Source organism: Heterocephalus glaber, unplaced genomic scaffold (genome assembly GCF_053883595.1).
Source record: "Heterocephalus glaber isolate CG9 unplaced genomic scaffold, H.glaber_assembly_v1.0 deba00001472, whole genome shotgun sequence".
Lineage (NCBI taxonomy): Eukaryota > Metazoa > Chordata > Mammalia > Rodentia > Bathyergidae > Heterocephalus > Heterocephalus glaber.
Window position 1 is genome coordinate 85797568 of NW_028258315.1, and position 22505 is coordinate 85820072.

At 46.8% G+C, this 22505-nt stretch overlaps 1 protein-coding gene and 1 long non-coding RNA gene across 6 annotated transcripts in view; both read left to right on the plus strand.

Moving 5' to 3' along the window:
* The window catches only part of Rftn1 (raftlin, lipid raft linker 1), a 201650-nt gene that overhangs the window by 146443 nt on the left and 32702 nt on the right, over positions 1-22505 (plus strand). For all 5 annotated transcript variants that reach the window (XM_004864258.3, XM_004864259.4, XM_021243993.2 and 2 more), the window contains 2 exons: positions 5454-5657; positions 15693-15808. In XM_004864258.3, the coding sequence (XP_004864315.1) occupies positions 5454-5657; positions 15693-15808 (320 nt within the window). The remainder of the gene's footprint in view (positions 1-5453; positions 5658-15692; positions 15809-22505) is intronic.
* Positions 5666-15686, plus strand: LOC110345691 (uncharacterized). The gene is made up of 3 exons (XR_015439553.1): positions 5666-10337; positions 11651-11737; positions 11950-15686. It is a non-coding gene; the product is annotated as an uncharacterized LOC110345691 (long non-coding RNA).

The window sequence follows — 22505 nt, forward strand, 5'->3', positions numbered from 1 at the left end:
AAGGTTAAGAATCCAGGCTCTGTATGTCCCAGCCATCTTCTGAGGAGGCAGTGGTCTTGGACGAGACACTCCCATCTTACACAGGGAAAAGCAGTAGCTTCCTTCGGGAATGTTCGGTGAGATGGACTTTGCAAGTGCTGCTGACACGCCGGTGTAATTAGCATAGTTGGGCACTGACTCTGAGGTCCTGGCTCTTGTTCCGCACCTGTCTTGGAACCCTGGCTTTGAGAAGAATACTGAGGCTTGCTGGGGAAGGTGCAGTTACCCCTTTATTCCAGAATCCACCTTTCTTCAAAACTCCAACTAGACTTCCTACCTTCTGATACCAAGGAGCTTTATTAACTGGGAGACCTGCTCTTGGCCCCTCCTGCTGCCCTGTAACTACTTGTCCTGTCACTCAGACTCCCTCAGGGTTCAATAGAGTGTCCTGGCTTCTAGCCCATCCCAAGACCCTATTCTGTACTGGAAAATTGTGGATTAATGTGTGTTGATACAGGCATCACCTCTGAGGTGAACAGGAGTTTCAGGCTGGCCATCCCAACCGCAGTCTCCCTGGGTAGCAGTGACCCCTCCACGTGTGTAGCGGCCCACCCAGGCTCCAGTGGTCTGAGTTGAGGCAGCTCATTGTTGGCTTTCTTTCCTGGAATCAGTGCCTTTGGACTTCCCATCAGGCGATAAACTTGCAGGCCCGTGGTCATGGACGGACGGTGGTCGTGAGGGTGGTGGCCTGAGAGCACTGTCCTGACTGCTCCCTGGGGGTATCTCAGTTGCTCCCAAGGGAGTCCCCTCCGTGTCCTAGTGCAGGCAACTTCTTTTTGTCATGGCCTGAGCACTTAGGCCTCCCTTAAGGCCGGATGTCCAGGGGCCCTGTTGGCATTGGTCAAGGCCTTCACCTGACTCCCAGCTTGTCTACTAATCTTTCTCCTGGGGAGCCTTGTTGTTTCCTTCCCTGGGAAGTCTGCTCATCATTACCCCCAAAACACACACCCACACACACACACACCCACGCACACCCACCCCCCGCTTGCTCAGCTCTCACCTTGCCTTTCTTCCAGGGCCCCCTGAGGAGGATGAAGTGTTTTTACTTCTCTTTCTACCAGGTGAGCTTAAATAGGCAATCACAGCCAGGCAATTTTTTTAAAAATCCAGAGGGAGTCTCCCTTTTTCCCCTCCTTCTCCTCTGTTAATTTGTTTCCTAGCTAGAAGGGCTGTGGGAGAGGAATCCAAGCTGGGGTGCTTTGGGGGGTCTTCCCGGAAGTCTCCCGCCAGCAGGAGGGGCCGGCTGCCCTCCCATCTCTGCAGCTTGGGCCATGCCCTCCTGGGTTCTCGTCCTGCTCACTGACTTTAATTCTGGGTCTGGGGGAGTTTCTCTTGGTTTGAGTTCTGGCTGTGCAGTGAGCACCCTGGGCTCATGCAGCCACAGCCCCAGCGTCTCTGTTGCTACAACTTCGAACAGAGAGACAAAGGCCAGATAGGTTTGCACAAATTCTGGAATTTAAATAATCATCCTAAGAAGTCTTCTAAGCGTGGCGCTTCTTCCTTGCTTAGAGATGTCAGCCAGAAGCTGGAGCCAGTGGGCTCAGTTGCATTTCTGCTCACTGACTTTATTTCTTGGTCTAGGGGAATTGCTTTGTTCAGTAGACCTCCTTGGCAGCCAGCTCCTCGTGAGCATCTAAAACTCAGGCCCTTTTCTGATGTGTGGCCCCCTTCTGGGCCTGTGTCTTCCCCCCATGCTCATCCTGAGATCTGCCACCTGCCACCATCTTTCTGGCATTTCATTCAGTCTGCAAACAATCAGCCTTTGAGCCTCCACCCCTGGCCTCCAGCACCTGCCCTCTGTGTTCTGGTGTTAGACTTGGGAACAAGCCCAGGGTTTGGGGTTTGAAAGACTCTTGGCTCAGCCACTTACCAGCCGTGATTTGGGGGGATCCACTTAGTGCTTCTGGACATAGAGCTAGTGCCACCCCCTCCCATGGACGTTGGGAGACTCATATGAAATGATGAAGGTCATGGCCCCTGTCAACATTGTTCACAGGTCAGGGCTGCTCTGGTCCTCACATGTGGGTTCCTTTGGATTGCTGTATGCATAGAGGTCCCCACACTTTGCCTTCCCCTCTGGCCTGGTGGGTGGCCTCATGCTGGCCCAGTCAGTACCTGAACTAATGGAAGCCTTAGGTGGCCAGATCCAGGATCTGGATGGAACTGCTTCAGGACCGCTGCCCTCCCCACCACAGGCCCCGAAACCATGCCTTCCCAGTGGGAGCCTTCTGCCTCGGTTCCCCCTGTCCATGCTCTCCCCAGCCACCCCAGCTCAGGCTACCCAGCCACATCTGACTCCCATTTGTTAACTGTCCAGCTGCCTCCTCCTCCTCCTAAGTCTGGCCTTTGGAGTCCCACACTTGAAGTTGAACTCTGAGCTCTGTTCTTCCCACCAGACATGGGGCCCTGACCAGCCCCATGGCTCAGCTTCAAGCCATAGCTCTCTAGGGCCTTAACTGTAGGCAGATTGTAGACTTCTATGCTGGGCTTAAGTCCTTTCTCACAGGCTCAGGCCTCAGAACTGTGTTTGTTCCCCACTTCCCTTGGGCACAGCCCAAGCAAACGGGGCCACCCAGCTGGCTAAGCCTGCCATCCTCCAGCCTGGAACCCCACATCCCCAATCATCCCTTCCCTTCCTCTACTTGACTGATTCAAGTCAATCAGCAAACACATGTGTAGCACCTGCTGTACATAGTACAGGAGGACTTTGCTGCTGTATATGTGGGATCCAAATGAGACAAAGCAAGGCCCCATGTCAGGGGGAGAGAAAGACAAGGAGACAGCCTGATGCTCCTTGGGTGCCCTGCCAGAGCATCCTCAGAAACAATGCCTTCCGCCTTCCCTGGGGACTTTCTGTCCCATGGCTAGAAACATATTCCAGCTGGGGTCATGGCGGAGTCATAGAGCAGCTGAGAAAATTTAAACAGACTTTCGGCAGCTTTTTGGAACCATTGGTGCCTGCTCACGTGGGATTGTGTGTTGAGGAATCAGAAGATAAAAACATCAGAGGGCATCATTTTTGGATAGTTTCTCTTGGCCGGTTTCCAAGGAGACAGTGGGACAAGAGAGTTCACTCAAGGTGACGTATCTGAAGTCAGCTTTCTCTCAACATTTCATTGCCACTAATGCTTTGGAGGCTCTTCGTTCCAACAGCATTTCCTTTTCCTTCCTGAAAAATGTATTTCTGTCTCTGGCTTCAGTCCTGCCCCCTGGGGAGGATGGAGGTGGGAAGGCTGGGGCCCTGCTAGCACCGTCTACCTCGTCTGACAGTTTCTGTCTCCTCCCCCACCCTCGCATTCTCATTTCTCTTTCTGGCCTTCTCCCTTTTCTGTTTCATTATGTATTGATGAAAATTGTGTTTTTTATCTTGGCATGCAAGTGGGGGATCCTTCTGTGTGATCAAGTGTTACTATGTGTGTTAGACTTTGGCCAGCGTCTGATTCCCCACTCCTCCGTGTGGCAGCTGTGATTTCCTCTTAATTTTATTGCGTTTGTACTTGACTGTAACAGATCGTCGGGACCGGCGCACGTTAGTGTCAGCTGCGGATAGTTCTGGCCAAGCCCAGCCTCCTTAGACTCTTGCCAGCTTGCCAGCGTCCTTGGGCAAGGAACGTGCAGGCAGGCAGACGCCCTGGGGAGTGAACCCCTCAGGAGTGACTTTTGCTCTGTGAGGATAAATGCCCCAGCTGCTTTGCCCTTGGTGGGCCCATCTTGTATGTGTCACACACAGTATCTCAGGGTGTGGGAGGGATTGAGTACCACTTGCCCCCATGGTCACTTGTTCCTTAATGCACCCTTCGTTGACTTTATTTCCTCCTGACCTCCCATCTCACCTCCCTCTCTTCTGTTTCCTAGGATCACTTTCCAAATAAATGACTGGCACACAGCTTGTAGGGTCCACTTGTGGAGAAATTCAAATGAAGGAAAAGAATTACTAAAGCATTATTTAAACCTCTGGCACCTAGGACTGGAAAACACCTGACGGTCCATTTCACTTCTTGCCCACCCTCCAGCTCCAGTCCCTAACTTGATTCCCTCCATTATAAACTTTCCTCTGTATCACTCTATTCCTCAAATTTGTATATCAAAGTTAAGAAGAAGTGTGGTTGCTGGTTCCATACACCAGGGCCTTATTTCTTGTGTGAAAGCATTTCCTGGCTAGAGAGGACATCTTGAGTCGGCCAAATAGACTCAGAAAGAAAATCTGGGGTGACAGCGGTGACATATTTGGTGTTAATGTGCCTCCTCATTCCTCCCTGTTTCTGGCAAGTGGTAGTAATTTGCCTTTATGATCATAAAGCAAAGTTTTCTTTTAAAATGTATTTGTTTAAATAAAGGAAAGTGAGTCATTTTAAACAATAATTTAGCAAGTGTCTGAATACCACAGAAATTGTGAAACACTGAAATTTGGGTCTAGGTATCTCATACAGGGAGCATGACTGTGCTTTGTCCTTCTTACAAATGTCAACTATTGTTTGTGACCTTTAAATTTTTTCTTTGCGAGATGGGTGGGGATTTTTTTGTGATTCCAAAAGATATTTCTGGAAACCAAAGCATATTTCTGACCAAGCTGTGTAAGGCAAAGCTTTTTAAGGTGAGTCAGTTCTGATTCCTTGACTAAATGAGTATCACAAAAATAGACCTTAAGACTTAGATTGAAATTCCAGGTATTTGCTTCAGGAGGCGGCTGCTGCTAACTCGTGCCCAGCAGCACGTAGGGCAGGCGCAGATCTGCTGCTGGGTGCTAGTGATTATTGATTCCTGGAAAACTGAGCTATAAATGAAGACATGGAATGCTGGGAGCCTCACTCCTGGTGCCTGCTTGGCTGATTGAGCAGACCTGCCACTCCAGGCAGGAACCCTCATTTACGGGAACATATTTATTTTTACATATCAATGATGTATTTTTGATGTACTTGACTAAGTATTATGGGTTTGACCCCAGGAAACACCACTGCAGCTTATAAATAGTGAGTCCAGGGGTGTACAAGGTTCCTGGAATTAGAGCAGTATTTTTGTTTTTATGTGCCTTGGTATGTTTACCTTTTTTATTTTTTTTGAAGACTGGCTCTTACCCAAATATGTCTTTTATTTCGAGAAAAATCTCTTTGTGTGCATTTCTAGAAATGCCTGCTATGTCCTCCCAAATGCTGAACTATGCAAATGAATCCCAGATAACAGTTGTTCATAATATTACAGATTCAAAACCAGTGCCTCCCATTTGAGGCCCTTTTCTCCTTGAAGGCAGCTTCAACTTATTACTTGGAATGGGGTTTTATTATTTGGCAACACTTAAGCCTCAGTTTTACTTTTGATATCATTTCTTCAGGCTCCCAAAGACATTTCACTAAACCCAATGAGGCAGATTTTTATCGCCATCTGACCCCCTCCCCGCTTTTTACGAATCCCCACAGAAATGGAGATCTTCGCGCTTTTCAACAAACCGAAGAACCATGAGAAGTGCCGGCAGTACTACCCCGTCACCATTCCTCTGCGCATCTCCAGGAATGGTCAGACAGTGAGCAGTCTGGATGCCAACTGGTTGGAGCACATGAGCGACCACTTCCGGAAGGGGGGAGTGCTGGTGAATGCAGTCTTCCACCTGGGAATGGCACATGGTATGGAAGGCTTTGGTGGCCTTTGGTGGCCCTCACTAACTCTACTAATAACTTGCAGTCTTAGCCCCTCTTCAGAGCATGCTCTCTTCAGAAAGCTATACGGGCAGTAAACACGTGGCATTTGATTTATAATAAATGCACCTTGAGCAATTTCCATAAAGCCAAGGACCTGTGCTCTCCAGGCCTCTCCAGGGGTCAGCCAGGTGCCTTCTGAAATGCCAGGGAAAGGGCAGTGATTCTGTTTCATCAGTGGTGGCCTCCATCCCTGTTGCTTTTAAAAGCTTTTGTAAAGATGATTCCCTGGGATTGTTAATTACCCCCCGGAATTATGCCACTCTGAAAGTGCAGATTGTTTGTAGACACTGTTACAGTTTGAAGTAGCAGTAGCAGCACCTTGGAACTGACAGTAGAGAAACAAATTGCACTGCCTGCTTTCGATAAGCGCCACCGGGACACGCTCTGTTCCTGGGTCTCATGGCACCTGGTTCTCCCCAGAAACAGGTTATTTCTGGGGTTTGTTGCATGGAAGAGCATTAGTGATGTCAGCTGTCAAGGCAGAAAGACTTTAAGTCTGCCCACAGTAGAAAGGTGTCAAGCAAAGAAAGGCAAATTAAGTCACCCTCATGGTATGTTTCAAAGCTGGGGGGTAATTTGGGGAGTGGGACCAAGATGGAAGCATGTATAGGTCCTGAGGGCTGCCAGTCTGCACGATTCTTAAGTGACATGCAACACCAAATCCCAACAAAACCTGGCAGGGGCCAAACAGCACTGTGTCTTAAGTTTTTTTCTCTAAAGAACCAGCAGAGGTGAGAATGGATTCTGTATTACTTGCAGTCATTGAAATGCCAGCAAGCATCTTTAGACACTAGTGTTAATTCTGAATGTATATTCTTCGAATCATCCAAAGCCTTGGAAGATGACACAGCACAGACGGATCTTAATTTTGTATGCAAGTCACTTGTTAGTATCTAAATATCAGTGTCTAATATCAACATGTTACTATAGTAGCAGAAAGCATTGTAGGATTAGTGGGTCATAATCATTGTCAAATGGATGAATCACATAAGGAAGGCAATTACCTCATTAAGAATACATCTAGAGCAGCGCTGTCCAGTAGAACTTTCTGTGGTGTTGGAATGTTGTATATCATGCTTTCCAATATGATAGCTGCCAACCATTTGTAGGTACTGAGCACAATTTATTTTAAAAATTATTTAGTTTAAATTTAGATAACTGAACGTGACTAGAGTATTGGATAATGCAATTCTAGGGTGTATATTTCATAACTAAGGAGGAGTCACTTCTGTTCCCTGGCATCAAGGTCAGTAATGTCTCTACACAAGGAAATCCTCCAGGGTGGCTATAGGGGCCTGTGAAACCAGAGGTTGTCAAGCTCTGTTTGGAGATGCACCATAAAGCCCAGGGCTGTAAGTGCCTGGGGCAGGCGTTTCTGGCCTGATTCATGGGCCTTGGGAGTGGTGGGAAGGAGCGTTTGCCTCCCGCTTCCTGCAGGAACCCTCATTGTCCAACTTAGGTTGGAGCCATAGGAGCTCCTTTGAACGTCTCTGGTCTCCATAGATACCCTGTGTGGCTGCACATAGCTTTATGCTTTTCCCCAGGAAACTGATGGCCAGTGGTACTGACACCCTGAAGATATGCGGCGAGATGTTGGAGGTAGCAGCTACACAGGCTGCTATTGGCAACTTTTTTTTCTCTTAGGAGAATTGGGGCACCCAAAGGGAGGTTTTCTCTGGCCCCACTGCCTGAGCGTGTTGGGCAAGCAGAACCCCAGAAAGAACACCTTGAAAGTGCACAAAGCCATTGATTGTCTCTCTTACCGTTATGGTTTGGGCAATCCAGGCTGAGTTAACTTCCTTTGCTCTCTCTCCCCACCCTGCTTTCCAAAAGCACAGAAAATTTATGATCTTTTTCCTTCAGATTTGCCTTGAATGTTTGAAATGCTGTCATATCCTCCCTTGGCTTTAAGTGGCATTAAATCCAGCCTTCCCATCTTGAAGACAACGTGAAATGTCCTCTGGCAAGCGTAACTGTGAAGTCCTCCACCGAGCCTGTCACATCTTCCTCCATGCGGCCATGTCTAGCACTGCGCCATAGCCATGTGGCTGTGTCTAGGGAGGGTGGGCATTGAAACCCACCCTCCCTTGAAACGCATGTGAATTGGGGTAAAGTTAGTGGGTTTTAGGGTGTTGCTGCTCTGAAAAAGCTCAGGTTTTCCACTGACCAGGAAAGAAATAGGATAGTATGTTATTTCCCTAGAATTTTTTAAAAAGGACAAGCTAATCATAATCATAAAAGGAACCTATTTCTCATGAGGTAGTGTCTTTACTAATAAACGTGGCAGAGGTAGAAGCACCTTTAAGCTGTTTGCCATCTGGACAAGCAGCAGTCATGACTTTTCAGTGGCAGATAGTTGCAGTCCACAAAATCATAAAAATCATGAGAATTTTGTTCCAGGGACAAGGTGATGCTTGAGCCTGAGTTGCCAAGTTAAGACTTCAGCTTCTGTTTTCACTCCCAGGACATGGAATGACTCATCTAGTCCCCAGGTTTGGGCTCCCACTCCTCATGCCCAGGGCTCCTTCCCCAAGGTCATCTATCGATGGGCAGGTATTTTGGCCTGGCGCAGTCCTGCCCCCAGCCCTGCAAGCTCAAGGTGCAGCAGAGAAGTGCGCTGAGGGTGACAGGTCCTCGCAGGACTCTGTGGCAGTGCTGCTCCAAGCGGTTCAAGCAGAGCAGTTCATCCTGTCATTCTCACAGCAGCCCTCTTAGGAGCTGGGCAGTGTCAGTTACTGCTGCGGAGGCTGAGGCTGTGTCACTGCCAGGGTTTCCCTCTGATCCATGACAAGAAGAAGGTGGGAGGGAGAAACAAGAGCACGGCAGGGAAAGGGGACTCGCAGAGGTGGGAGAGGACGGGGTGGTGGAAGGTTATGCCCCAGCAGGGCTCCAGGTAGAGGAGGGCTCCAGGGTCACCTCGGGGAACAGCAGGAATGAGCTCAGGGTCCCCACAGCACAGCCAAAGGGAAGGGGCACTCAGGAACACTGCAGGCAAGAAGACAAAGGCTGGAGTGAGCTGGCTATTGAGCAGCGGGAGCCAGGTGCCACCATCTGCAGACCCAGCTCGGAGGCTGTTGTCTCTCCAGGGGCTCTAGGTCTGCCAGATCCCTGCCGCCATCACTGGCCACCGACGCTGTGGCTGCCCCACCACCTCTCCATGGCCTGCTTTGGCCCCTCCTGCCTCTGCTTGCCCTGCATTCCTCCTTCTGCACTCACCCTCACCTTTGTACGCTCTCGCCCTGCTCTCGTCTTGCCTCCCCCTGCCCTTCTCCCTGACCCTCCCTGACCCTCCGTTTGCCCTGCCCTCTTCCAGCCCCTGACCTGTCCTTGTCCTCTCCCTCCCTGGCAGTCCTTCCTCTCTTTGTTTGGAAAGATGGCCTTTGCAGCTGATTGTGCAAACCTGAGTCCACTCCAGCAACACACACTGTACATAGTGATCCTTTCCTCCTTTTTTTCTGTATATGATGATTTTACCCTCGCATTTCTTTTGTACATGGTGATCCTATCCTTGCTTTTTTTTGGGGGGGGGGTACCAGGGATCGAACTCGTGACCTTGTGCCTGCGAGGCAGGCAGCGGAACCACTGAGCTACGTCCCTGGCCCCTCTCCTTGCTTTTTTAACAAGAGTCCTTCATTCTGCCCCTGACTGCTTGAAACGGACCTAGTCTTGCATCCTGCAGAATATCCTTCATTATGGATTCATCTGGTCGCTGCCTGGTGGTGTCTTTTATTTTTCTAGCCACTGTTTCCTATAAACAGGAAGTTAGTTCTATAGACTTGATAAATTAAAATTTATGATTGAAATACATTCCAGGTGATGTTCTCTGCATGTTGTATCAGGGGTGCCCAGAGGCCCAGATGTCTCTCCATCCCTACCTTTTTCAGGAGATGAAATTATCCTTGAAACTCCCTGATGCTTCAGCTGCATCTAAATCCAAGTAGCATTGGGTATTTGTATCACTTTTTCTGGGACCGAGACCTAGCATAGCCTGCATTACCTTCTGCTTGCAAGCTACAAATATAAAGAGCACGTACATATTCCAAATAGAATATGTGTAAGTGGGGATATATATTTTATACACATACTTGCAAACCTCATCATGCCCTGAACACTGATGCAGAGAGCAAGTGTGGTACAGTGGTCAGAGGCACCATTCCTACTCCAGCCCCGCACACCATATGGCTGATCATAGCAGTAGCTCAATAAAAGTTTCGTAGTTGTTCAAAGAATGTAGGCTTTAGAATCAAGCAAAGTACATTTTAGATCTAGTTTGGCCCTTTCATTCCATTTGAACATGGACAGATTAATAAATTTTTGTAGCTTCCATAGTTTCATCCACTAAGAGGCAGTGATAAGTCTTGCAGAGTGTTGGGAAGGATTCCATGAGGGACTGTGAACCTTGTCCGGCCGAGTGCCACACATCCAGCCAACACTAAACCTGGGGTGTTTCTTCCCTGTCTGGTCAGTTAATGGTACTGAACCTTACAGGATAATCCCTGCTCTCAGTGAAGAAGAGTAGTATCTTTTCAGAGTCCCTGAGCTTTTCAAGATGAGAATGTAGGAAGGAAGGCAGGCACGACTACAGCACCAGTGGGAGCCTGAGAGGTAAGAGAAGGCACCTGGCTTGTGCTCTGGGGGAAATTTGCTGCGGCATGACAGAGAAGCAGCCTGAGATCAGTGTTGGGAATGGGTTGAATAGTGATTCTGTTCACCGTGGATTGCAAGTTGGCATGACCACCTTGCATTTACATCATGTGGTCGACCAGCACCATTCCTGGAGCAAGAGAGTTCTGAGAATGCTGTGCCACTTCCACTGGGGAGCAGGGGCCCTCGGGGAGCCAAATAAACCTGTGATCCCCACTGCCCAGTGTGGACAGTTTAGTCCTACCTAGCTTGATAAAAGTAGACAGTCACTTTATTTTTAGTCTCATAGAAATAGGCCAGATGCACTGATTGCTTGTCCTGGTCTATATTTTCCAGGCAAGACTTAGAGCCCACACCCAAGGGCTAAATCTGAAGGTGAACTTGACAGGCAGTCATGATGACTGCAGAAGAGTGGTTGCCTCCTAGAATTTACCTCTTGAGATAATATGGCAAATCTCCTTTGCCCACATCCTTTTTGTAAATCATAAGCTTGGAATGTTGAGGTGGCCTTTTGCCAAAAGACCAACATCAAATATTTATATAATACCAGGGCAAATAGCTTTTTGTGCACAGTAGGGAAGCATCTTTACTTTAATAAAAAATGCAGTGATAATGGAATGTTTTCCATAGATGGCAGGCGGCTTAACCTTTTTACTTGGGGAGCCTTTGCTCTGAGAGAGACCTATTTTTACCCAACTCGGTGGCACATTTCAATGAGGCAGAGCCATGAGGGTAACGAGGAATCAAGGAGTGGATGAGGCTGTCATAACAAGGGACTCTTTAAAAGGCCAGCTGTCTGTTCTCTCTGGTTCATTGACTTTTTTTGTTGTTATGGATGACCAAATTTTGACTGCCATCCTGAACTTACTTTGTAGTTAAGTAGGTGGATCAGCACTCAGGATTCAGGAGGCAGAGCAGCAGGTGAGGGGCTGGGAGGCAGGCAGTGGATGAGATGGACGGTGAATGAGGACCAGTGTGGTCCTACTTAGGACCCCGAGCCCGGCTGCACCTCTTTCCTGACCACACAGCCCTACCCTGGCCTGTAACTTGGAAGGAAGGAGGGGAAGTCTAAAAAGCCTCCACTGTCCCTTCCCTCTCCTGAATGCAGTTCTGCTGCTCGGTCTGTTGGCAGGCTAAAGACTGTCATCGTCCTATACATTTAGCTGGGAACTCAGTACTTACAGCACGTGTTGGGCACGTGTAGAGGTTTCTGTAGAGATGCATAGGTAGAAGTGTTGGAAATTAGAGATACTGTCATCCCTTGGTTTGCGCAGAGGACCTCCCCTCAGATGCCAAAATGTGTGCGTGCTGAAGTACCTTCTATGAAATGGCGTGTAAATACCTGCATCTTCCTGTATACTGTAAGTCACTTCTGGATTACTTATGATGCCTCATATGACACAAATGCTCTGTAAATATTTGCTATAGTATATTTGTTTAGGGACAATAATGACAAGGGGGAAAAGTCTGTACATGTTGAATATAGACTTTTAAAAAATTGATCTGCAGTTGGTTGAATCTGCAGATGTGGATCCTGTAGATTCAGAGAACTGACTACATCATATTTTTGTAGATGCCTTGAGGAAATATTTGCTGTATCTGTGGAATCCTGATGGAATTATTGAGTTCCTTCTGATCTTCAGGTCAAAACCGGGGAAGCTTTATTCAAAGGAGTTTCTTAGGGCACCCCTGGCTCCACCCCAAAGGGTTATTCAGAAACTCTGCTGGACTATGGTCCATGCTTGTCCTGGACCCAGAGGTATTTGTAATGTGGTTCAACTGAAAAGCAACTTTTCCTCCCTGGCCACCCGTGTAAAATGTCCGTAAGTGCCCAGTGAAAAACAGTTGGGTGAAACTTTCAGCAAAACAGATGAAAGGAGCAAGCTCAACACTTCCAAGGCTGTCTGATAACAAACTCTCAGAAGAAGAAACGAGTAAGAAACTGGAGTGCAGCATTGGGTTCCCCACAGGGCTCTTACTGGAAATAAAGTATCATTGTACTAGGTTGAGATGATGGCAGGATAAGGCTGCTGTGCTCCAGCAGTTGTCTTCATAGCCGTGGTTTGTTGGCTTTTGTCATTCTTAAATAATAAAAACTATACCCAGGCCAAGCAGAGTACACTAGTCTCTTGTTTCTTACATCTTGGATAGGCATTGTATCAGGCAGCTGTTGTCACAGTAATGCTGTGTAACAAACCATTCCAGAAGCCATTGGCTTAGAAGTGCGGTAATTTTTCCTTCAGATTTTCTGATTGGCTGGAGCAGCACTTCTGGGGGCTCACAGATCTGTAGGTCAGCTGATCCATGCTGGGCTCCATTGGGGCAGTTCTGCTTCATATCTTTTATCTTTATGGAACCAGCCATCTAGCTGGGGCCTGCCCTCTCCTAGTGGTGGCCGAGACACAGGCGTTCAAGGTCAACCTCACAAGGTTTTGAAGCCTCTGTCTGCATGTCCCCTGCTAGAACGCCCATGTGGACGAGCCTCTCACCCCTGTTCTCCCCACCAGTCATTTCAATCTTAGCTTTCTTCTCTCATGGTTCTGTGGTCATCTGGTCCTTATCTGCCCTTCACTCGCTCTGCATTTATTTGCATGCTGCCCCCTTCTCCTGGAACTCTCAAACCTACAGATTCACATCCCTTTGCTTGCTCTGGTCACTCGTGTGTGTACTCAGAATGGGGATCCCTAACCTGAACACCCTTTTCAAAAATAACCCCCACACCCCTCCACTTCCACTCCCCTTAGCCCACTTCATATTCCCATCGCATTTGTCACCTCTGATGTTCTGTTATTGTCTCCCTCCTCCACTGCAAGGTAAGCTCTGCAGGGGCAGGGACTTTATCTTGCTGCCTGTGAGGTCTCCAGTGGCCAGCAGGCCATTCAGAGTGAGCTTGTGTGCTTCTAGGAACATGCTGCTCCCTTCTGAGCCCAATCTTCCATTCCTAGACGATGAAACTTTTTGATTTTAGGTCTGGCTTCCAGAGCCACGTAATACAGAGAAAAAGAAAATTCTCTTCTTCTATGTTGTCCGTTTCCCTGTGTTGCACCTGCTTTAATTCTTAGATTAACCTCGAAGAGAATAAAAAAGAAAATTCAAATTATATTCAGCTCCACCACTCAGAACTGCTTCTGGAATTTTGTGCACTTCCTTCAAGTTTTATTTCTATAAACATTTTGAGCATAAAAATTCACATTTCACTCATAGGGAAGTTTTATATCCTGATTTTTTTCTCTACAGTATTGTACCTAAAGTGTTCTGAGTAATTACAGTCCCATGACATTTTTGTGGACAGTACAGTATTTAATTTATAGAAATCTAATTTAACTATTCCTCTATGGTTGGATTTTGGATTGTTAAACATTTAGATTAAGTTTTTGAGTAATTTTATAGGCAGTGCTGGGAGATATATATATATATTTGAAGGCATTGGTGGTTATTCCTTTGCCAGTCAAACAGGATAGACTTTTTGTGGCAGGCACTTCAGACATTATGAAATTGCTCTCTCAGAGATTGTGCAGTTAAAATTCCTATAAGCGTGGTAAAATTTCCCTTATCCCCATACCTCTACCGATGGTATTTTATTTTCAAAATTTGCCAATCTGATAACAAAAGAGATTGAAACATTGTTTTTAATATGTACTGGCCATGAAAAGAGAATTAATTGCTAGTTCGTGTCCTTTGCCCGTTTCTAATGGTATTTTCATATTTTTAACTTGATTTATAAAACTTTATATATATATAGAATATTAAGCTTAGCCTTTCATTTACTTTTGTTGCAAATTTCCCTTGTTGATGACCTTTTAATTTTGTTATGTAGCTACAGATTGTTATGTATTCATATTGGTCAGGCTTTTTCTTTGTGATTTCTGGGAAATACTGGCAGTTCCAGGGACTCCAGTGTGATATAGTGAACTTCCCAAATTTGTCTCCCTTGCCTCTTTGTGTGCATTTGTGTACATATCACATTATTATGTATTTGTCCTATTAAAACTGTCCTTTTAAAGTAGCCAGTCATTGAATGGGCTTTGTATGTGTTTTAGTCTACTAGGGCTGCAGACTAGGTGGCTTACACAATAAATAATACTTATTTTCTCCCATTTCTGGAGGCTAGATCAAGGTGCTGGCAAATTTGATTTCTGGTTAAGGCACTCTACCTGGTGGCAAGACAACTGCCGCCTCACTGTGTCCTCACGTGGCTTTTCCTCTGCTCACCGTGGAGGCTGGGGTGGGGCAGGAGAGATGGCTGATGTCTCTTCCTCTTCCTACAGGGACACCACCCTTACGGTCTCCTTTAACTTTACCTTCCTAAAGACTTTGTCTCCAAATAGTCACATTGAGGGTCAGGGCTTCAACATAGGAATTTGGGAGGGCACAGTTCGGTTCATAACAGCATCATTGAGCAGTGCTGGTAGACCAGAATCCGGGAGCCAGAGGGTTATCTGTTCACAACTCCATTTCACAGCTATGAGGCCAGGCCCCTGAAAGGGTCACAGCACCTTCCATGAAAGAGCCTAGACCCACACCGTTGGCTTCTGCGACAGTCCTTTCCCCCACAATCTTATTTAACTGAATCTGGGACAGTTGGGAGCTATGATCAAAGAGGGGGTGGGCAGAAGGCGCCTTCCTTCACATGTTCTGCAGAGGCAAGGAGGGATGTTTGATTTGTCTTTATAGCCTTCATTGCCTAGACAGTTCTTGGATCACGTTGTACGTTTAATATACAGTTGTTGAGTTGGACAGCACTCAACCTGGCACAGTGATGAGAGCAGTGCCTAAGGAAACATTCTCAGTGGTAAATCATTTGGGAAAATTCCCCCACCCCCAAGTTCCAGCTCTTGACAAGAGCTGCTTAAAATGTCTGTGTGGCAGCCACATCATGGGATCTTCAAGACTCGGCGACAAGTTCAGATCTGGTGTGTTGTATTTACCCCTCCTTTAAAAAAAAATCCCTCTCACCTAAATATAGTTTTGTTCTAAAAACTGTCTCTAAATGGCTGTGTTTTACTCTGGATAAGTTCTCCCCAGTGCATCCTGACGGAGCATGAAAAGGAAGGTAAACGGGTGAAATCAAACGGTGATTGCTAACAATGAAATTTGGGCTCATAAAATCAAGGATATTATTCAAAACTGTGAGATAAATTAGTCTCATTCATTCTGATGGGGCTACACTCTACGGCTGTGTGTGCTTCTTTAATTAACATGCTGAAAAGATGTTCTGATTGGGATTATTAATGAATGCAGTGAAAATTTTTGCTGCTTATAAGCTTCTGCTACAGGCAGCTTACACAGCCTCCGTTTTCGCTTTTTTTTCCACAGATTCCTTCCATGGCTTGACAGATGGAGTATTCATTTTTGAAGCTGTTTCCACAGAAGATAGCAAAACCATACAGGGCTATGATGCTATTGTTGTCGAACAATGGACAGTCCTGGAAGTAAGTGTGGGGTTGGCAGCAGTGGTTTTTCTGTTTGGGCTGTGATTGTTTCTTCCACTTGCGCCAAATGACCATGGAGCTGGTGCTCAGGGGTGACTTTCTCGTAAAAGGGATTCACCTGGGTCCCTGGAGAGGACTTCCTTGATTCCTTATGTGCCCCCAGGTGGGGGTGGACCCACTTTTCCCTTCAGGAAAAACCCATTGCACACGCTAGGCCATTGGGTGGAGAGAGAGTTGGCTCTCACTAATTTGCACATCACATATGAGGCAAGCACCTAGTTTGTGACTTCCATGATAATAGAGCAACACTGATAGTGGAGAAATTCACCCCCACGAGTTTGCTCAGTCATCACAGTGAGCCTATGAGGTAAGTGCCGTTACTGCCCCTATTTTGCACTTAGGAAACTGAGGCACAGAGAGGTTAAGTTTCTCATCCAAGGTTTTTCATGAAGTACTACAGGATATATTTGAGAAGTGAGGACCTGTGAGGCCACCAGGTGGCCGTGGGCAGAGGAATCCTTCAGGCCATGATCTGCTGGTGCTTTGGAATCCCTGCCTGACTTCTTAAGATTCACTGGCCTTTCTCCACCTATAAAGCATAGATGTTCAAGCTAGTCTGTTATGTGCATTGTCTCGGGGATGTAAAGGAAAGCTGTTTGGACCTAGAAGACTGATTTCTTCGTGCCTAGAAAAACACAGGCTTGGTACTGCCCTGAGAATTCCCAGGGCAAAATAAGACAGGTGGACGCAGCTCTTGGGGAGCAGGGCACAGCCAGTGCTGACCATACCTTTGCACCTGCCAGCTCTGTGCTGGACTTGGCCTGGTTGATGGGCAGGAATCAGGTGCCCCAGGGCACTGTTAACTCAGCTTTGGAGCCCCAGCAGTTCCCAGCAGGCTTCTGGAAGGGAACTGGGCTGCTTCGGGCATGGCTGCATCGCAGCAGTGATGAGGGATTACTGTTTACAAGCGTGACAGCCGGTGGAGTGCACAGAGAAACTGGAATAATCAAGTCAGCTGTTGCAGAGTCCCAGGATCCAGGGCCAGAAGTCCTAAGGACATGGGTAGTAAGGGAAATAAGGACTCAGATGATGACCTGGTTTGCAGTCAGACTCCACCAGTTACTCTCATGTGACCTTACTACCCCGGGGTCTTTCCAGCCTCTGTGCTCCTAACTGGAAGGTGGGGTACAGAGGAAGTGAGGTGCAGTCTAAACTGTAGAGCACAGTGTGGGGAGCCATGTCACCTCTTGGGACCTCACACTTCCTCCCTGTAGGATGGGATGGTGCTGTTTATCCAGCCTGCCACAGGTGGTAAAGTGAAAAAGGCTCTAGGTGGCGTGAAACATGAAACAACAGGAATACCAGGTTGGGGCTCTCAAGGACTCATTAACATAGGAGACCGTGCTTGTTGCCCAGCAGCCCAGCTGCTTCAGTGTGGAGGTTTGTCTGTAGCAGGAGGGGTGCATGGCTGAACCCAGAAACTGCAGGTATGGAAGCAATTGGAAGGCCACTGGGACACTTGTAAAATTTCCTGTTGTCTCCACATGGCTGTTAAGGGAGAGGGCTTTGTGGATGATTGGAGTGAATCACAGACCTCCCTCAGTTTAGGATGAGGTTATCTCCAGATAAGCCCATCCTAAGCTGAAGATGCATTTACCACTCCCAGACCACCCAACACCGTAGCTTGTAACAGCACACTGTGGAGTACCAGTTGCTTCCCCTCACGACTGCACGGCTCGCTGGGCGCTGTGGCTCACTGCTGCTGACCAGCATGGACAGACAGGGTGGTACTGCAGACTGCTAGCCTGGGAAAAGAGCAAATTCAAAATTCAAAGTTCAGTTTCTACTAAATGCATATCACTTTTGCACCTTTGTTCGAAAAATTGTAAGTTGAACCATCATGAGTAGGGGCCATCTGTATATAAAATGTTTGTAGGAGAAAGATAAGGTTCCAAACTAAGGACATAGTTGTCTTTATAATTTAAAAAGAGATCAGTTGCATGATTTAAGAAGTTAGATCAGGAAAGCTTAACATTTATTCAGAAACTTCCTGGATCTGCAGATTGGTTTCCATTAGGCTTATTTGTCAACTTTCTTTCTTCCTAAAATGTTTGAACTGTTTTCCTCTTGATGTCTTATTTTTGTGCATTAATCTGTTTGATAGCAGCTGGTCCTCCAGGGATGCTGCCTGAGCTTTTCTACAGGAACCCTTGGAAATACAATTGGGTTTTTAAGGACCTGTGGCAGGCACAGGGGCATGCACCAGCCCACAGTCAGTTCTGTGCATTTCTCCCAGCTGCACATTCAGTAACACCAGGTTGGTAGTTTGAGATCGAGTGTGGCGGAAGTATTTACACCATGAAAATTGGCAAACCCTAGATATTGCTACCTCACCCTCTTCCCTAGAGAGCGAGTTGTAAGCATTTACCAGCATAAACAGGCTGGACCTTTATTTCATCACATTATAACATTATGATATAAAGGTATGGCTAGTATCCAGCTAGGCAGAAACATATTCTCTTAATATTCACAATAATGATGACAAATGAATTGATGGTTTTTGACATTGTTGTTCACTAGTTTTCTCTGCACAAGTTTTCACAATTGCCCTTCCCTCTGGTCTCTGGAGCAGTCTCGAATTTCCCACAGAAGAAACAAATCTCTGTCCCGTTTAGCAGCACCAGCCTCTGAGATTGCTGTCTCCCAGGGGCAAAAGGAGAAGATTCTCTTCAGGAAAGACTGTTCCTCATGGTCACCGGTGTGTCCGCCTCTGTAGCTAGGGTAGGCAACCTTCAGGACTCAGCTCAAAGGCTACTTCTTACAGAAAGAAAGACCCCTCCTGTATGTCCCCTAATTCTCTGTGCAGGAGCCTGTCATGGCTTCTGCTGTCCTCTGATGATGTTATTTGTTGCTCACTTTGCTCCCCCTGTTCTGAGTTCTAGGCCTGGGACTGTTCATCTCTGTCTCCGAGGCACTCCTGTAAATACTTCCTGAGTTGAGTGAAGGTCTTTGAATTTAGCCCAGGAGTGGAGCAACAGTTCTCAGAATCACCTGGAGAGCTTTTGAAAACAGGTATCTGGAGTGTAGCCCCAGGGTTTCCTATCCAGTGAGTGTCTTAGTCTGCTAAGGCTACCGTAGCCAAATACCGCAGACCAGGTGGCTGACACAAATATTCTGGAGGCTGGAAGTCCAAGATCAGGGTTTGGTTTCAGGTGAGGGCTCTCTTCCTGCTTTGTAGAAGCTGCTTTGTCTCCACGCGGCCTTTCTTCTGAGCATGCTCCTAGGGAAGGAGCAGGCAAGCTCTCTGGTGTCTCTTCTTCTAAGGCCATTAACTCTGTTGGATCAGAGCCCCACTCCTGCAACCTCACTCACCTTAATTACTGCGTCCGAGGCCCCATCTTCACACTGAGGGTAAAATTGGGGATGATACAGAACATTAAGCCTATGATAGTGCATCTGAGATGGGCCCCAAGAATTTACACTTTTAACACTGTTCAAGTAAGCTGATGCTTCCAGTCTGGGGACTGCACTTGAGGATCCCTGCCTTAGAGGGAGCAAGTGTTGAGAGCCTCTTACCAGAACAGTGAGCAGTGTCTAGTTGGGGACAGTTTGCCACGGCTCAGTTCTTGAAGAGCTCTGTCAGATGCCCACTCTGACCCACAAGCTGCCCCACTCCAGGGCATGTGGGTGCTCACCCAGCCCTTACATCACCCACCCAAGTCCAGCTGCTTCCTCTCTTCCCCACCCTCTTGGCCTCTCAAAAGGGTTTTCCTGTTGAAGCCCTGGGCAGGTCCCTTTTGGCTCCTTGTTGACCTGGTTTTTCTGGCAACCACTGGCTTCCCAGGCCAGGCCCCGACCTATCGGGCCCTGACCAGGGAATGCTGTGTTCAGCTCTTTCCCCATTCACGTAGTTGGACTGCCTTGCCCTGTTCCTGCCTCTCTATTCCTGCACCTGTTCCTCAGCCCTGTGCAGCTCAGGGTTCCCACTCCACTTCTGCCTGACTTCCCTCTTCTCACACTCACAGACACCCACACACACCCATGAGCACACACACCTTTACCAGAAAGCCAGACTGGCCCTTCTCACCTCTGCGGACTGTGTGGCGTGTTGGAAAGAGGATGTGGACTCCAGAGCCTGGCCTGGATGTGCATCCCGATGCTCTTAATTCCCAGCTAGCAGCTAAGTATGGGAAAAGCAAACCACTTCCTCCCTGTTTTTCCATTTTTCAGTTTTATAAGTGTAGATACTGGTAACGATATCTTAAAGTCAGTGAGAATCAAAAGAGAAAATGTTTTAAAAGTCCTAAGTGTAGGATCTGGCACATAGTAAGCCCCCAATAAAACATCACTTTATCAATCACTTTATTACAATGAAACAGATCCTCCTGTCGCCCTCTTATTCTAAATGCACAGAGGAGGGTGTGCTTGGGAATGTGTGTTGTCAAATTTTCTCAGTTAGAAACCAATGGCCTAAAGTTATATGTGTGAGGTGGATAAAGGCCAACAATAGGGTATTTTGAGTTCACAGTCTAGAGTATGAGGTGGAAGGGTGATTCTTCGAGAGACAGATGGACAGATAATGAGCAGGACAGATGGACAGAGGCCCTCTTCTTCTCTCTGAGTCTGTACATCTGGATCTGACAGCCCACTGGTCTGGGGAAGCCACCTCCTACATGGGGAGGCTTCCACATCGTCTTCCTTCCTCCTGGGATTCATTTTACCTTGTCAGGACTTCTTGGCACATTTGGGGTCAGAACCAAACAGAAGGCAGTAGAGAAGCTGATGCAGTGGGTCTGGTGGCTGGTAGAACTGAAAAAATCAGCTACAAAGAATCAAAGATCTCATACTTGCATCTTATACATTTTATTTTAATGCAGAATATGTAAACACATACCTTTGTCAGTCACTTTAAATTTGGAGTTCTCTGGTTGGAATTCTCCTTTACCCATCTTGTAAATGTTACACTCACGGTGTTTTATCAATAACGTGCAGTGTTGATTTCTTTACATGGAAGCAAAGAGGTCTAACTGTAAGGCCCTTCTGTTTGATTTATTTCTAGTCTTTTCTAGTCCCTCTCATCTTATTTAGCCACAGTTGTCATTTCTTTTTTTTTTTTTGTAACTGTCCTTTGTTGATTAAAAACAACAGTTGTTTAACCTCCAAAGAATTCAATTTATTCTTCCGAGAACCAACTTTCTGTGCACTCTCAGTTTATCTACTTAAATAATTTCAATTAAGACCTATAATTGTGATAACGGGTCTCACCTACATAACCCGCCCTCAGGTGCTAGGTTGGGGAGAGCACAAGGACACAGCGGGCGTCTTGGAAGGCAACTGCTCCCTGTGAGGAGTTGGCTTCTATCTAGATGAGGACTTCTGCTAGTCCAGTTCAAAGGGGATTGGCCCGGTAACATCCCTGCCACCCTCTACAGCCTCATGGATTTAACCTGTGAGGTGCCCTGGGGGCAGCTCTTTTCCACCCTCCAGCTGTGTGTCAGTCTCTCGTTGAACCCTATTTCATCTCTTCCTCCCAGCTTCTGTTTATTTCCCCAGAGCCTGTTGGGACCTTGCTACTCAGGGCTATAGTGTCTTAGATTTGGAGGCTTCTGTTAGATTTGGCTTCTGGGAAGGTTTCAAATGCAAGGTGGCACCCATCTGATTCCAAAGCTAACCAGTCCCTTCTGTCAAGGTTTCTGATGTTCCTTTTGTCCCACCTTATATTGCCCCATTTTCTCTCTCCCTCAGGGAATCATGAGAGGCTTTTAAAGATAATATTTCTGTTATTTAAATCCAATCTGGTCTGTTACCCTGTGAAACACATTAGGTCTCTCTTGTTCTTCACAAATTTATGCAGGGTTCTGAGGATCAGTCTTTTTCTTCCACAGTTTTCCAACCACCTTTTTAAGAATCCATAGTAGGAGGTGCCAGCGAGTAACATCCATTTCTATCGTATTTAGAATTCACCACCTTCTGCTCTGACAAAGAAGCCAGTGTTTGTTCTTTTTAAACCATCTGGCATTGTTTTCATTGCCATGATTTTTCCAAGATCATTAGTTTGGTTTTTGAGATCATAGCCTTTAGTGCCAAAGTCAGCAGTTCTCTGCCTCTTTTGTGCGATTCAGATGATTTTTCGGAGAATAATCATTCCCACAAAAAGACCAGGAATCGAGACAGGAAATCCTAGCACAGGGGCAGCCCAGGTGGTGTTCAGCCTGACCTCACAGTGCTTCTCACGGCTCACTCAGTACCTTGACTTTCATCAAATCCTTGTGATAGTGACACTCTAGCATGCTGAGTGGCACCCATGAGTGCCTTTTCCTTAAATGTGACTCAGCTATGCTTGCACTCAGTTAAAATTTTCAGGTTTTCTTTGGATGGCAGATCACCAACATCTATTAAAATTTTTAAATGCCCACTTCACCCATGACTTAGCAGTTTCTCATACCTTATTAATGTCTTCTAGAGAAGCAAATGCCAGTTGTTCGCAAGATGATGTATACAAGGATGTTGTCTCAGTATTATTAGTAATAGAAAAAACGTAAGAAACAATGTCCATGTCCATCAGTAGGGGAATGGTTAAAGGCGTCTTTTTATGGATGAAGTCATCTGGTATAGACTGACTTCTAGGCATATTAACAGCAACGTTGCAGAATAATACTGTGATGGTTAATTTTATGTTGTCAACTTTCCCAGGCTT